Raw genomic sequence first — 16,018 nt, forward strand, 5'->3', positions numbered from 1 at the left:
TAACCTTTTTTCCCTTCCCTGCAGCCAAAAAAAAATTCAGCTCCATGACTCCCTCCCCCAAGCCAATCAGTCCAAGGTACCTAGAGACAAGCTCAAGTGGCAAGAGAAAATCAATTGGCAGAATGGTACAGAAACAAGGTTTTGAGGGGAAAGGACGACATTAAAAATGACAACTGATCACTTGAGCATCAATAGCCCACACCGATCACTAGGGTATTATGCCATGAGCTCCATAGCACCCCTCATTTCCTTCTTCCATCCCCAACTTCAATCTTCAGAAACACACATTTTCTTAGTCATACAAAGAGGTTTGCAATGTTGATTTTCATCTGCACTCTCAGACCAAGTAAATGCAGGGCAGCGTAATGTCATAGCACAGTAATGTACTCTAAACTACACCAGGGAGTAGTGGACAGAAGGTTACAACCATGATTATTACATACACTCATTTCCAGTGTGGTGTTGAGCAGAGTCTAGGAGTTTTACCCATTGGGGATAATAATTGTTGGCAATCCCAGAGTATCCCTGTGCATCTGCCAGTGGCGGCTTAAGGCAGCAGTGAGAGGTCGGCGAGAGGCTGCGTACACAGTGACAGAGGTCGGCAAGAGGCCGCGTACAGAGAGAGAGAGGTCGGCAAGAGGCCGTGTACATACATTTCAGCTAGGGAATAGCGAGAGGATGCAGCAAGTGTAAATAGCGTCGGAAGAGGTGACAAAAAATTGGAAAGCCTGCAATCAGTTTTCATGGGCATCTACATCACTAAGATTGATACTGTTCAATCACCTCTGCTGCATCCCCCCCCCCACACACACACACTAAGCCAAGTCTCTCAATTAGGTTCCCCCTGCCATAGTGCTGAACCCACGCCTTTTGCCAGTTGTTATATCTATGTACATGGAGGGATTCTAGATTTATAAAACACACCAATGCATTTTTTTTTTTTTTTAAATAAGCAGAACACCTTAGTCTACTAAAGCACTCCACTTACTGCATACCAGTTTGCTCCAGTGATTTCCAATACCCCGATTTTGAAGACCGAACCAAATGATCAGAATCATCTGACGAAGGGTCATCAACTTGAAACAGTAACTTTGTTTCTCTCCACAGATGCTGCCTGACATGGAGTATTTCCAGCATTTTCTGTTTTGATTAGAATCAGTGTACCTTCAAAAGGTCAAGTATGCTGACAAAAAGCAGAGAATGCTGAAAGGTAGGTTACACCAGGGGCCACAGCAAATTGTTCCACTGTGATTACATAGAAACATAGAAGATAGGAGCAGGAGTAGGCCATTCGGCCCCTCGAGCCTGCTCCGCCATTCAATGTGATCATGGCTGATCATCCAAATTCAGTACCCTGTCCCTGCCTTCTCCCCATATCCCTTTAGCCTTAAGAAATATATCTAACTCCTTCTTGAATATATTTAATGAATTGGCCTCAACTGCCTTCTGTGGTAGAGAATTCCACAGGTTCACCACTCTCAGGGTGAAGAAATTCCTCCTCATCTCAGTCCTAAATGGCTTACCCCTTATCCTTAGACTGTGACCCCTGGTTCTGGACTCACCCGCCATTCGGAACAGCCTTCCTGCATCTAGTCTGTCTAGTCCCGTTAGAATTTTATAAGTTTCAATGAGATCCCCTCTCATTCTTCTAAACTCTAGCGAATATAAGCCTAAATCGACCCAATCTCTCTCCATACGTCATTCCTGCCATCCCAGGTATCAGTCTGGTGATTCTTCGCTGCACTCCCTCCATGGCAAGAACATCCTCAGATAAGGTGACCAAAACTGCACACAATACTCAAGGTGTAGTCTCACCAAGGCCCTGCACAACTGCAGCAAGACATCCTTGTTCCTGTACTCGAACCCTCTCACTATGAAAGCCAGCATACCATTTGCCTTCTTAACCGCCTGCTGCACCTGCATGCTTACCTTCAGCGACTGGTGCACAAGGACACCCAGGCCTTGTTGCACTTCCCCTTTTCCCAATCTATTGCCGTTCAGATAATAATCTGCCTTCCTGTTTTTGCCACCAAAGTGGATAACCTCGCATTTATCCACATTATACTGCACCTGCCCAATCGCCCAACTTGTCCAAATCGTACTGGAGTTTCTCTGCATCCTCCTCACAGCACACACGCCCACCCAGCTTTGTGTCGTCTGCAAACTTGGAGATATTGCATCTAGTTCCCTCGTCTAGATCATTAATATATATTGTGAATAACTGGGGTCCTAGCACCAATCCCTGCGGTACGCCACTAGTCACTGCCTTCCACTCAGAAAAAGACCCGTTTATTCCAACTCTTTGCTTCCTGTCTGCCAACCAGTTTTCTTTCCAAGTCAGTACCTTACCCCCAATCCCACGTGCTTTAACTTTGCACGCTAATCTCTTATGCGGGACCTTATCGAAAGCCTTCTGAAAGTCCAAATACACCACATCCACTGGTTCTCCCTTATCTATTCTACCAGTTACATCCATTAGAATGTAGAATTCTCTGCCATGGAAAGGATATGGGGAACGAGGCGAGTGGGATTAGATTACTTGTGGAGGGAGCACTGGTGTAGACTTGATCGATCATTTGACCCTTCTACGTCATGCATTCCCATCTCAGTTGGGTTGTTTGTGGAAGTGCCCAAAGTAGAGATGCTTAAGAAAAGTAGGTTGAAGAGAGGTCAGCCTGCAAACAATTCTTGGCCACCAAATTATAGCGTAGTAATCAGAGACTCAACTACAGAATGGTACGTGGTGCAGGACCAAAAGAACGCAGAGTTTATCAATTAAGAATTATGCATATTTACATTTCACAAATTAGTCAACTTTAGTTAAACAAAATCAGCAAGACAAATAGAAATTTTGAAGATTCAGAACCACATTAGAGTCAGACTATTATTGCATTTACTATTATTCCTACCCAACAAGGTTTTCTATCATTTTACTGATCACTGTACAAAAAAAGGGAACAGTTGCAATCCAGCCTACACAGACTAAAAACTGCTATTCCTTAGCAAGTGGCAAGTTAATATAAAGGCAGCATGCTAGAGATAGCAACCTACACACTTTATATTTGGGGAGCAGAACCAAAATGTAGGGAAGTAGCTGCCCTCAAAAGGATGCCACATCAGGAATTAATTTAGAGGTTTTTATTATTAAAACCCAGAGATAATTTTTCAGCAAATTCATTTTACACTAGTCATAACCACTTGCCCAGTTTAAACTGCTCGTGTCTGATAGGGGATAAAGCCTAAATTCTGTGATCAAGTTAAGGGCCTTCAAGACGCTTCTACTTTCCCAGTCCAGATACATGATAAAGTTCCCTATACTCTGCCCTGGTAATGTGCCTCAATTCTAATTTAGAAGTGAATGTTATTTCTGAAGCCAGCCATTCTTATGGACCTATGAACAAGATTCCCAACAGATGTCAACCATCAATCGCCATACCTCCCACTAGGAAACTGAACTGCTAACTCATTTCCAACATTCCACTAGTGCATAAACTGGAAGAGATCAGTATCATGGCATTCAGGCCCTACCCAGAAAGAAGTGAGCAAATCTAAGACAGCACATTTAACAAGTCTTTCATAGAATCTTACAGCACAGATGAAGGCCATTCGGCTAGTCATGTGCGTACTAGCACTTTGAAAGAGCAGTCGTGCTTAGTCCCACACCCCTGCTTTTTGTCTGTAACCCTGCAAGTTCAAGTATCTGTCTAACTCCCTTTATGGAATCAACTTTCACCACCTTTTCAGGTAGAGCGTTCCAGATCCGAACAACTCAAATTATTTCTTCTCATCTCCCCTGTAGATCTTTTGCCAATGATTTTAAATTCATGACCTTTGGTTATTGACCCACTCACCAGAGGGAACAGCCTTTCTTTATGTACCCATCATCTTGAACAACTCAATTAAGTCACCTTCAACGTTCTCTAAGCTGTGTGGCCGTGCAGCGCTCAAGGTGCCACGCAGCCGGCTTTTAAACAGCAAAACCGCGTATGCGCAGAATTTTGAATGACCCGCGCAGCTCATTAATATGCGGGCTAACAAGAGAAGTTAAAGATAGTATTGGTCAAAGGAAGAGGCTTATAATGTTGCAAAAAAGTAGCAAGCCTGAGGATTGGGAGGATTTTAGAATTCAGCAAAGGAGGACCAAGAAATTGATAAAGGGAAAATAGAAAGAGTAAACTAGCGAGAGACATAAAAACAGACTGTAAAAGCTTCTATAGGTATGTAAAAAGGAAAAGATTAGCAAAAGTAAGTCCCTTACAGGCTGAGACAGGAGAAATTATACAGGCTGATGCAGGAGAAATGATAATGGGGAATAAGGAAATGGCAGAGAAATTGAACAAATACTTTGGGCTGAATTTTGCCGGCGTCAGAGTGCGGGTTTGGAGGCGGGTCCGCTGTCAAAATCAAAATGATTGACAGTGGGTTGGAAACCCGCTGCAAACCCACCTCCATGTAAGTTTCCAAAGTGTCGGGTCAGCGATTTCAGAACAGACCCAACGCCAAGCGGCAGGGGAGACATTTAAGATACTTAACTGCTTGTTAAGTGCTTGTTTACTACTATTTTGCCAGCCTATTTCTACCACATTTTTAACAGGGTTCACGTCAGGTAAGGTGGTCAGGTTCTCTAGGTCTCCCCATTGCTGTGAATAGGTGACAACTGCAAAAGTGGTATGAAAGCTACCACGTCACAGCTGGTCACATTCCAATGTCAGAAGCTTGAGCCTTCAGGACTTGGAAGACACTTTTGAGCTGTATGCAGTTTGGAAGTGTTTGGAGTAAACTCTCCATCCACTGTCACCTCCTTGGAGCAAGCGCTTTCATTATTGACAGGTCACTTCTCTATCATCTCAGCTTCAGCTGCCATCTATTCCAGCAACATCGATGTCCTTGAAAAAACCTTGGTCCTCTGAATCCCTCCACGATCAACCCAAACACAGGACACACAGCATCAGCACCCGACAACATTGCTGCCCAGGAGGGCAGCGATGGCATCACCATGGCTAGATTTACTTCACTTGACGCTGTACACCCTGGCTGCCACATGATGCACCAGGTTAACCCCACACCATCACCATAAAGCATTCCTACAATGACCAAGCTATTCCTTTCACAATCACCATTGCGGGGGGTACCGTTATGTCTCACTATTCACTGCAACTCACTAAGACCCTTTCAAAGGTGAGCACAGATCTGTAAAATAAGGCAAAGTGTTGAAAATAAAGATTTCAATGTCTGACAACACATTAGAGAAAATTTACATGAACATTGCATAAGACACCCAGGTGCCTACCCTTGTGTGTTAGTTGGTATGATTGCACTAGTGAGAGGGTGAGGGGTGGCTAGTGAGATGGGGAAGTGATAATGTAGATAGAGAGGGATGGGTGAGGGTGCAAGGTAAGTTGGGGTGAGTAAGGATGTGCAGGAGTAGGGTAGGGAAGGCAGAGTGATGGGATGTGATGAGTGGCACAGCAGGTGAGGTTGAGTGTGGCTTTGCAGTTTCGTAATCTAAGATCATTGAAAGGTTTGTGCCACTGCAGCCAGGTACTCCTGACGACATCCCTGCTTTTTCCCTCCTGTGCAATGTGCAACCAGGCTGCGTTGGTGTCCTGGGGAGGTCTACTCCACCCGTGGAAGGGAGGAGAACCTCCCTGCGTGCTGTGACTCCCTCCATAAGCATATGGAGGGAGTCACGAGAGCGCCTAGGTGCAGCCGTGCACCTTTGTGCAGTGCTAGTCAGTGTTTGCAGCACCTCAACGCTGCAGAACACAGACAGCACAACTGTCAAAATAAATGCGGCCATGGTCCCTTTAAGGAAGTCGGCTGATGACACATCAAATGATGTCATCAGACCCGCTTCCTTCCAATTGGCTGGGAATCCCGCAGGGCGGGCTTAACAAGCCCCTTAACGGAAAATCCTTTTTACAGAGCAGCTGCAGCGGGACTGGAACCCACCAACCACCTGTCCCGCCACCACTGGCAAAATCGTGGCCTGTGTGTCTGTCTTCATGGAAGAAGACGCAAAAAACTTTTCGTAAATAGTGGAGAACCAAGGCTCTAGCGAGAATGAGGAACTGAAAGAAATTAGTAAAAAAAATAGTACGAGAGAAATTAATGGACTGAAAGCCAATAAATCCCCATGACCTGATGGCCTACATCCTAGGGTTTTGAAAGAGGTGGCTAGAGATAGTCAATGGTTGTTATTTTCCAAAATTCCATAGATTCTAGAACAGTTCCTGCGGATTGCAAGGTAGCAAATGTAGCCGCACTATTTAAGAAAGGAGGGAAGAGAGAAAACGGGGAACTACAGACCAGATAGTTTGACATCAGTAGCAGGGAAAATGCTAGAATTTATTATTAAGGACGTGGTAACAGGGCACTTAAAAAATAACAGGATTGGGCAGAGTCAGATTTATGAAAGGTAAATTGTGTTTTGACGAATCAGTTTTGAAGTTTTAACTAGCAGAATAGATAAGGGGGGGAAGCAGAGGATGCGGTGTATTTGGATTTTCAGAAGGCATTCGATAAAGGTGCCACACAAGGTTATTAAACAAAACTAGGGCTCATGGGATGGGGGCAATATACTAGCATGGATTAAGGATTGGCTAACAGACAGAAAACAGAGTAGGAATAAACTGGTCATTTTTGGGTTGGCAGGCTGTAACTAGTGGGGTGCCGCAAGGTCAGTGATTGGGCCTCCGCTATTCATAATCTACAAGAAACTAGTTTAAACAGCACCTAATTATCCGAAATTCTCTAATAACCGGCAAAATTCTGGAGTAGGTTGAGGCTTCCGTATACTGTATATTTGTTGCCGTGTAACCAGGGCCCCTGCACCTGGGTCTGTGGAACGGGGCTCTCGTACCATGGGCCATTGTCACTCCATGTCCCTTCTTTGTTATCCGGAATTCTTAATCAACCGGCACCATCCCGGTCCCGTCGGTGCCGGATACCAAAGAGTTTCCTGTATATCAATGATTTGGATGAGGGGACCAAATGTAATATATCCAAGTTTGCTAATGATACAAAGCTAGTTGGGAATTTAAGTTGCGAGGAGGATGCAAAGAGGCTTCAAGGGGATATAAACAGGCTAAGTGAGTGGGAAAGAACATGGTACATTAACTTGAATATAATGTGGAAAAATGTGAAGTTATCCACTTGGTAGGAAAAAAAAAAAAATAGAAAAGCAGAGTACTTTTCAAATGGAGAGAGATTGAGAAATGTTGGTGTTCAGAGGGACCTGGGTGTCCTTGTAGACAAATTACTGAAAGTTAACATGCAGGTACTGCATGCAATTAGGAAAGCAAATGGTATGTTGTACTCAAATCCTCTTGTAATAAAGGCCAAGAGTAAAGGCGTCTTACTGCAATTATATAGGGCCCTGGTGAGACCACACCTGGAGTATTGTGTACAGTCTATATTCTCTAGAGTTAAGAATGAGAGGTGATCTCATTGAGACATACAAAATTCTTACAGGGCTCGACAGGGTAGATGCAGGGAGGATGTTGCCCCTGGCTGGAGAGTCTCGAACCAGGGGTCACAGTCTCAGAATAAGGGGTCGGCCATTTAGGACTGAGATGAGGAGACATTTTTTCACTCAGAGGGTGGTGAATCTTTGGAATCCTCTACCCCAGAGGGCAGTGCAGGCTCAGTCGTTGAGTATATTCAAGACAGAGATCGATAGATTTTTTTAGACATTAAGGGAATCAAGAGATATGGGGATAGTGCAGGAAAGTGGAGTTGAGGTAGAAGATCAGCCATGATCATATTGAATGACTGAGCAGGCCTGAGGGGGCAAATGGCCGACTCCTGCTCCTATTTCTTATGTTCTTAAAGGGGCCACTGGTCACCTCTTAACCTTCTCTATTCCATTCTTTGATCAGGTTAACTAGAGATGGAACCCTACATTGCTCCAGAGATAATTCCAACATCTTGGTTAATATTTCTAAAGCAGCCACAATATTTATATTGCAATCAGTTCAGATAAAGAAGTTATCAATTTTCTCTAAAAATTAAACATGCTATGGTATTGAGTTACAAAAGGGCATCTCAAAATTACCACACAACCAATCTCCCAAGCTACAGTTTTTAAAGGCAGCCAAACACCAAAAAAGTTCATTAGCCCAAGGATAAATGTTTGGAAAGAGTCTCAAATTTTTCTTTAATTAACAAACTGAAGAAACTGTCATCTTTCGTGTCTGGGATTACATTCCTCCAATTCAGATTACCTTTTCTTTACCCTTGGCTGGGCTGGTGGATTTAGATATTGAACCAGTAGCTTCTTTCTCCACCATCCCAAAGTAACGCTGCTCAGATTGCGTGTGAAAGGACACAGTCCCTTTTGGAAGTTTTTTAATACGAATTGCATGGTTCCTCTGTGCTGAAAGTACATCCTTTAGAAGGAAAAAAAATACATTTTAAATTACTGATTGATAAAAGCCAATACCCAATACATAGGCTACCAAGAAAAAGACTTGCCATGACTCTTGTGTATATATATGATCTATATTTGGATACTAAAAATTTAATGTTTTGACATCATAGGCAAAATATCCAAATTTTAAAGAAAAACCAATGTGAAGACCAGCCTCTAGCTAGGATTAGAAAATTGGCTTTAAATTGCTCATCTTCTGTATCTACTCTATGACTGGAAGTAACAAAACTGTGGGCGTCACACTCATCCAGAAACGGAAACATGGTGTATCAGTATTTTGTGCCATAAAATTTGATACTGCTAGTTGAAACCACTGTGGAAACAAGAAACATTAAATATTTATTGCAAAGTTATAATTTTGTGGGTGGTTGGGGGGAAGAAAGAGAAATTCTCATTCTTCTCCAGCACTCCCTGCACTATTCCTCAAAGGCAGGCAGACCCTATCTACCCCAATGATGCTTTGCTGGGAGGAGGCCAAATGTGCATGAAGCAACCTGGCCTCCAATCTTCCGTTCCTTGAGGAGAGCTTCTTCCCCTCCCCCAACAACTCATTTCGGGATCAGAATTCAGCACAGAAAATTTTCAAGGGATTCATACTCTGTACATCAAAAGCAAAACACTACAAGACTTTATATTTTTAAACATACTTCAAACTGTGCATACAAGAATCTTGAAGTAATGCTGTCACTTGACCCTGGTTGTAAATGTATCAACATAACAAGTGTGTATCTAATAACTTGTCAAAGTCAGATATTTCAAACTTTCATTTACTTAGTTTGTGATTTTCTACCCCGCCTCCCAGTTTCCTTCCTTCACCAAAGGACTCGGTTTGCTGAACAGTTCCATCGGCCACTCTGTCTCTTTCAGATACCTCACACAAGTGGCCACTCTTCACGTTTAATCAACCATCAGATTGGTTCAGTTGGCAGCACTCACCTCTGGGGCAATATGTTGCGAGTTGAAGTCCCACACCAGGATTGAGCACATAAGATAGGCTGACACTTCAGGAGGGAATGCAGTACTGAGGGAGTGCTGCATTGTCAGAGGCTAAATTAAAGCCCTGTCTACCTGTTCGGGTGGATACAAAAGATCCTACAGCACTATTCTGCATGTACCACAGCCAATATTCCTTCACCAACCAACATCAAAATTAAACCAAGTATATCTCAACTGCTGTTTCTGGGATTTTGCTGTACACAAACAACTGTTCGCCTACAGCAACTGCAGCTAAACTAACCCATTGGATGTGAAGTGCTATATAAAATTAATTAATTTGTAGACACAATGTTGACTTCACAGAGGCCAACTGTAGTGCCTTTACCACAACCCCAGGTGAGAGCAATGAACCAGGGATCAGAGATCCAGTGTATGGTTCCTTTATCAACTCAGTCATTGGAAAAGCTGCCAATCAGTATTTAGACACATAACAAAAGCATCCAATATATAAATTGAAGCACTTACAGGGACAACTGTGAACTCAACTTCATCTGAGATGTGGAGCTGGAGACTATCCATGATCTCACTAAAGTGGAAGAACATTCGAGCATCTCGATCTACACATTTAATGAAACCAAAACCATCTCTCATGGCTGCAATCACACCCTACAGAGAAAAGAGAATCTGTAAATCTGCAGAAAAAAAAGGAATTTAGAAATCCTAATGCAGATGTTTTCACTGATCTTTAGGCATCTTTGGCAATTAGTTTAACAAAATGTTTTATCATAGATATTCTGAATCATAATCTATACTCCTGCTCCCAACTCCACGTCTCTGTCATCTCACCATCTGTTACTGCCTTACCTCCCCTTCTGAAACTACTACGAGCTCTCAAGGCCATCAACATCTAGTCACATCTGAACAGGATACTTGCATTAAACCCAGTTGTTTAAGGTTAAATGGTGCGATCAGCTTACCATTTCTCTGGTTTCTCCAGTCAACTCAAAAGAATCGGTCAGGATTTCAATATTTGTAGCACGTTCCAATTTGTCACGTCGATCAGTGGAGATATTAAACCTGACATGGTCACCTTCTAATAGTGTCACCTTGGATCTCGTGTCCTTATCTCCAAAGGGAAGTTCTTTGGAAATGGCAAAGTTTACTTTGATGCGTCCTGGCAAAGGGTCAGTCTGCAAAAAGAAAGTGCAACCTTCAGTTGGTAAAGTGATTGTTCCGTCAACTGTTGATAATTCAAAGTTTTTTTGCACTAGCAAAAAAAATCCAATAATTTGAATGAATCAACTTTGAATTCACCATTTGTACAAGTACAATTGGCTCCAGGGCAAAACCATCCCCTTCCAATATCAGTCCAGAGTAGGGTTATGAATGTTCTCCTCCACTTATAGACCTTTATCAATATTACTAAAATGCTTGTAGTTTCAGTTTATATCATCTGTTTGCAACTAGTTGATCTCTCATGGCCAGACAAAAGGATACATTATTATATGTATAAACATGTACTGCAATGCATTTCCTGCTACTTCATTGCATGCTTGTACCACATAGCTTTATTAATTTTCAAACAGAAATGTTGACATCTCCCATGCCAATTTATATTCGATTTGTAACCCAAGTAATATATTTTTGAAAGGAATTTTGTAAACCTCCCCTCCCACCTAGGATAGTGTCAACCATTGTGAGGTCACTCCTGGTTAGTAATGTGGTTACCAAAAGCTACTTTACAGTCACATTATTCCACAGACCATAGCATTCAAAACCATTAATGGTGGTTACCACAGAAATTGTCACCAGGGACTAGGTGAGCCATGACTGGACAACCTGAAATGTCAAATTACAACCTCCCCACTGCCATTACTAACATTAATCCAGAGCCAAACCCAACAGTCAAGTCAGTGACAAACTTTACCAGTAGCCAATAAGATTGCTACAAAAGCAACATGAAGGATGGTCATTTGATTACTATTAGCCAGCAGATTGCTCAAGAGTCATGGTGAAGAGTACAAGTACATAATGGTGTTTGACCTTTATGTACTTGTACTTAAAATGATTATTGTTGCATACTATTTCAGCGTGGTCCTGACTTTCTCCATTTGTATTTTTGCTTCGAGATTCTTCTCCTAACCTCACGTATTGTAACTATTTATGCAATTCAAACTTTTTTTTGAAGCTTAAACTTTAAATTGTTATACAATTCCCTCCAACCATGGTTTTGGCCACTGATTTATGAATAATAAATAAAATATCAAATTAGATATGTTGGACAAAATAGACAATTTGCCACTCTTCAGCCAGAGAAAGAGAACACTTACTTATTTCTGCAGATTATTCAATCCTACAGGCAAAACTCCAAGCAATACTGCCAACATAACTTTGTACATCTATCTTTCAATAACCATGGGAAAGTCGGTATTAGGCTGCTGTGTCAGCTGTGGCTCAGTTGGTAGCACACTCGCCTTGGAGTCAAAAGGTTGTGGGTTCAAGTCCCACTTGAGCACATAAATCTAAGTGGACACTCCAGTGCAGTGCTGAGGGATGAGATGTTAAACCGAGCCCCCGTCTGCTCTCAGGTGGACGTAAAAGATCCCATGTCACTATTTTGAAGAGGAGATGGGGAATTATCCCTGGTGTCCTGGCCAATATTTATCCCTCAATCAACACAAGAAAAACAGTTTATCTGGTCATTATCACATTGCTGTTTGTGGGAGCGTGCCGTGAGCAAATTGGCTGCCACGTTTCCTACATTACAACAGTGACAACACTTCAAAAAGTACTTCATTGGTTAAGCGCTTGGAGACATTTGGTTGTCGTGAAAGGCACTATATAAATGGAAGTCTTTCTTTACCTGGGTTTTACTGGATACTTTTGGAATAACTTTGGTGACAGTTCCATCAAACTGTTCAATACTAACGTCCTCAAATATAACAGTTCCTTGGGGTAACAGTTTCACTTCAGTGGCAACTTCTTTTCCCTAGAAAGACAAAAGCATTAGCTACCAGACTGTATATTGTACTTTTTACTAAAGCAGTTATTTTAGAAGTTTTCTAATTGAAAGCACTCATGAACATTGTTTTTATTCATCATGTACATAACTATGCAGCCAGATTTAGAAAAAAAGTTCAGAAAAATATCAGTTATCGTGGTCATTTTCTAGAAAACTCATTCCCCAATAACTAAGTGCCCATACATGGGAAGCAGCTCACTTGTATTCAGTGGCTGCAACAGAAAACCCACTGAAATTGGGAATTGCTGCGTGTACGTTGAAATCAGACATCCCCATCCTACCACTTCAGGGTGGTTTTAACAGCAAGAGCCTGCAAACAATTTTTGAAGTAATTGTGTACTGCAGAACCCAAACCCTTAAAATTCTAAGTAGGTTAACACGCTAACACTTACAAAAGTTGAATTACAGCTGCAATTGTCCGTGCCGTAACAACTGTAGGTCCGATAGTGTTTGCACTATACTGTTCTACTTCACACTACTCCAACCTCAAGAAAAAGAATGCTAATCACTCAATAATCTGTTCACCTGTAGATGTTAGTTCTGAGAAGACTGGTAGGACCTCATGAAGGAAAGCAGATGTATTGTGCTGTTCATTATAATATTTCTACACAGTCTCAACCATATCCCAAAGTTGGGAAATACAAAAGTTGCGTTTGAAAGGAATTACAATCTAATGATTTTACTGAGGAAATAAACTGCCAAGTGGAAAGAAGATGCGATCGTAATTTCTAAGTGTTTCTGAAATCTGCCATGTCCATCATTCAGAATGGGTTAACATATCCAGGATACACAGACTGATCACTGCAGGGTTCTACATTAACTTTACAGCCAAATACAAGGCATGGAATTAGTCACACCAATCTTCTCTAGCACCATCAATTCTGACAAGTCCATGCAGTCTTCCCAACCTACGGCGTTACTATGATGGACGGTGGAGGTTTTTTTCCCTTCCCTACAGAATCGAGACCCACAATCTCATCAAGCAGCAATTTGAGTGCGCCTATATACACTGAAAGTCAGGTTATCTTGATGGTGGAAGGGATATCACAGCCAAGCTCAATTCCATTCAACTCAAATATTAAACATGGTACGTAGTCCAACAAGTATCACTGGAATGCAATGATAGGGAAATGTGGCTGATTTTTCTCCCTCCCAGCTTTCTAGGAAACAGAGGCTTAATGGTGCAGCCACTCATACCAACTAACTTAGCATAGGCAGAGTTATCAGATTTTTCAGGTTTATGGCTCAGCATGACATTGTATATAATGTATATACCAGCAGAACTAAGGAAGCTGACCACAGATTATATATGCAGTTCTAGATTTTTTTAAAGAAAGGTCTAAAACCCAAGTTTAAAAGAAAATGAAGTCTATATCATGAATAAAAAAAGAGACATCTTTCTCTTCCACACACTAGATGTCACTATTCCCAAAACAGGAACAGCATCAGTGGATTCCTCTACCACATGATAAAAGGGCTGTGTAACCAGTGGCCAAACCTCTGAAAATTGACAACAGTAATACTTAGAAATGTATTACACCAAGTTACAATTCTGCAAAGATCTACCTAGAATTTTACAACACAAATAGGCCATTTGGCCCAACAGGTCTGTGCCGGTGTTTATACTCCACACAAGCCTTCACCCACCTTACTGCATCTCATCCTATCAACATATCCTTCTGCCTCGTGTACTTATATAGCTTTCCTTTAAATTCACTTCTGATTTAAACTTTACTTGAAGGACTGGTAATTACAAATTTCAAATTTTATTAGAGGGCACAAGACAAACTCAGGTAGGTTACCTGCAGAACGCATGGCAAATTTTGCTAGCTAAATTAAAAAGGCCCAATGTGGGGGAAAAAGGTACAAGGCCAGAAATAATTTATCTTAGGGTATTGAAGAAATGGCAGAGATTTTGAGTGATGCCCTGGTAAATATTTTCAACAGCTTACTCAGAATCAGCATAGTGCAGGATTAGAGAAAAGCATATGTGGTGCCCTTACTTAAAAAGGCATCCATGTCAAATCCTGGAAAATGTAGACCATAGTTACATGGATGCAACCAAGAGTTATTGCTGAGAGGGCACCACACTAGCTAAATGAGCAGACACTCAGCTCCTTGCATTTCTTGCATTTTGATACACACTTCCTGAAACAAATTTCATTAATTATCCTCCCACAGGACATGGCTACATTGCTTACATTTCGTTCTTTAATAGTAAATTCCACATCATCGCCTGGTTGCAAGGTTTCCAGGTTTCCCTTGAATTCACTATAGTGGAAGAAGATCTCTTTCACAAGGTCACCTCTTTCAATGAATCCAAATGCTTCCTATAAAGATTAAAGAATTAACATTAACAGTATCCTGAAATGTATTTCTATGTCCATACACATAATAAGGTCCAAGTAGTAGATTACCAAGTGTGTACAAGGTGGTATTTTTCTGATCCAGTTGCTCAGTTCAGATTTTTACGTTAACTTTAGTGCAGGTTAGCTTAAAACATGCAGCATTCTGCCTTTCCATATTAACTGCATACCACTGACAACCAATTTTCCACTGTACAAAAACTTTGACCCAATTCAATGTAAAGACAGTTCATTCAGAAAAGTGGTTTGTGAAATTTGATGAGGCTGCATATACCTATTCTGGGTCTCTTTGGCACAGACCACTACATTTCTCCTTTCAAAGTTCAGGGCACTGAGATGGGGCTAGTGGAAACTCAATTATGATTCTGATAATATAGTCGAGGCCAAGAACAGAAACCTTTATCATATCATTCAGTGCCAGACTATTTACTCAAATCTAAGAACATTTAGAATACCACATCAATCCAGTCCTTGAGCTGCTTCTCAAAATAGAAAGACAGAGAAATTGAGTGGATAACTTAGTTAAAGGAAGGACTTGTTTTTGAAGATTCTGATAATTAAAGTTCAACCGTCCTTACATTTTTTTTTTATTTTAAAAAGAGAACCAAGAATCGAATGGAATTCCTCCACTATTCTGCCCCAGTAATTGGAGGCCAGACAAAACACCAATGGAGATTTGCCAGCTTTCCAAATCTCTCTCTCCAAGGTAATGAACAGTCCAAAGAGGAAACATACCTTCATGGCACAAACTACACCTTGACACCGACCCTGTTTCTTCTTCACCAGCACAATGTTGTGAGCATTTACAGCACCAGTACTAAGAAACAAAAACATTTGTAGTTAGTTATACAAATTACTGTAATCTGATTTGCACTAAGCTAAAAATTTAGTTCAGAAGCACAAATGCATCCAATAGGTCAATATACAGGAAAGTTAAATTATAAAACAGACTTTCTACAAGCAACCTGCCAGCTAAACTAATGTGGAAGCATTTCATACAATATTCCATTTGCAGTTATCGAATTTTGTTATATATACACACAGTCTTTCAAGAGGTTTATTAATACTGCCTTCCCGATTCTTTGAATGTAGTTCAACCTTCACATACAATGGCCCATCATCCAAAAAAGAAAAACAATAGGTCACCACCCATTAAGAATTTGGCACCATACAAGCACCATTTCCACCATGTGCATTTTGCCATCTCTAGGGCATAAACAAGGTCTCTTTCTGGAATCACACCGTAACCTTTTTTAAAGAAGC

At 41.4% G+C, this 16,018-nt stretch overlaps 1 protein-coding gene across 8 annotated transcripts in view; it reads right to left on the bottom strand.

Annotated features, from left to right (window-relative positions):
* Positions 1-16,018, bottom strand: part of csde1 (cold shock domain containing E1, RNA-binding) — a 130,350-nt gene that overhangs the window by 42,784 nt on the left and 71,548 nt on the right. For 7 of the 8 annotated variants that reach the window (XM_086011623.1, XM_086011616.1, XM_086011617.1 and 4 more), the window contains 6 exons: positions 15,491-15,572; positions 14,591-14,719; positions 12,231-12,356; positions 10,345-10,557; positions 9,893-10,033; positions 8,226-8,390 (listed from right to left, as the gene is read on the bottom strand). In XM_086011623.1, coding sequence (XP_085867749.1) covers positions 8,226-8,390; positions 9,893-10,033; positions 10,345-10,557; positions 12,231-12,356; positions 14,591-14,719; positions 15,491-15,572 — 856 coding nt within the window. The remainder of the gene's footprint in view (positions 1-8,225; positions 8,391-9,892; positions 10,034-10,344; positions 10,558-12,230; positions 12,357-14,590; positions 14,720-15,490; positions 15,573-16,018) is intronic. The other variant, XM_086011620.1, reaches the window with a different exon arrangement.

This window comes from Somniosus microcephalus, chromosome 18, assembly GCF_052327205.1.
Source record: "Somniosus microcephalus isolate GS21.2 chromosome 18, FLI_Smic_1.0, whole genome shotgun sequence".
NCBI classification, from domain to species: domain Eukaryota; kingdom Metazoa; phylum Chordata; class Chondrichthyes; order Squaliformes; family Somniosidae; genus Somniosus; species Somniosus microcephalus.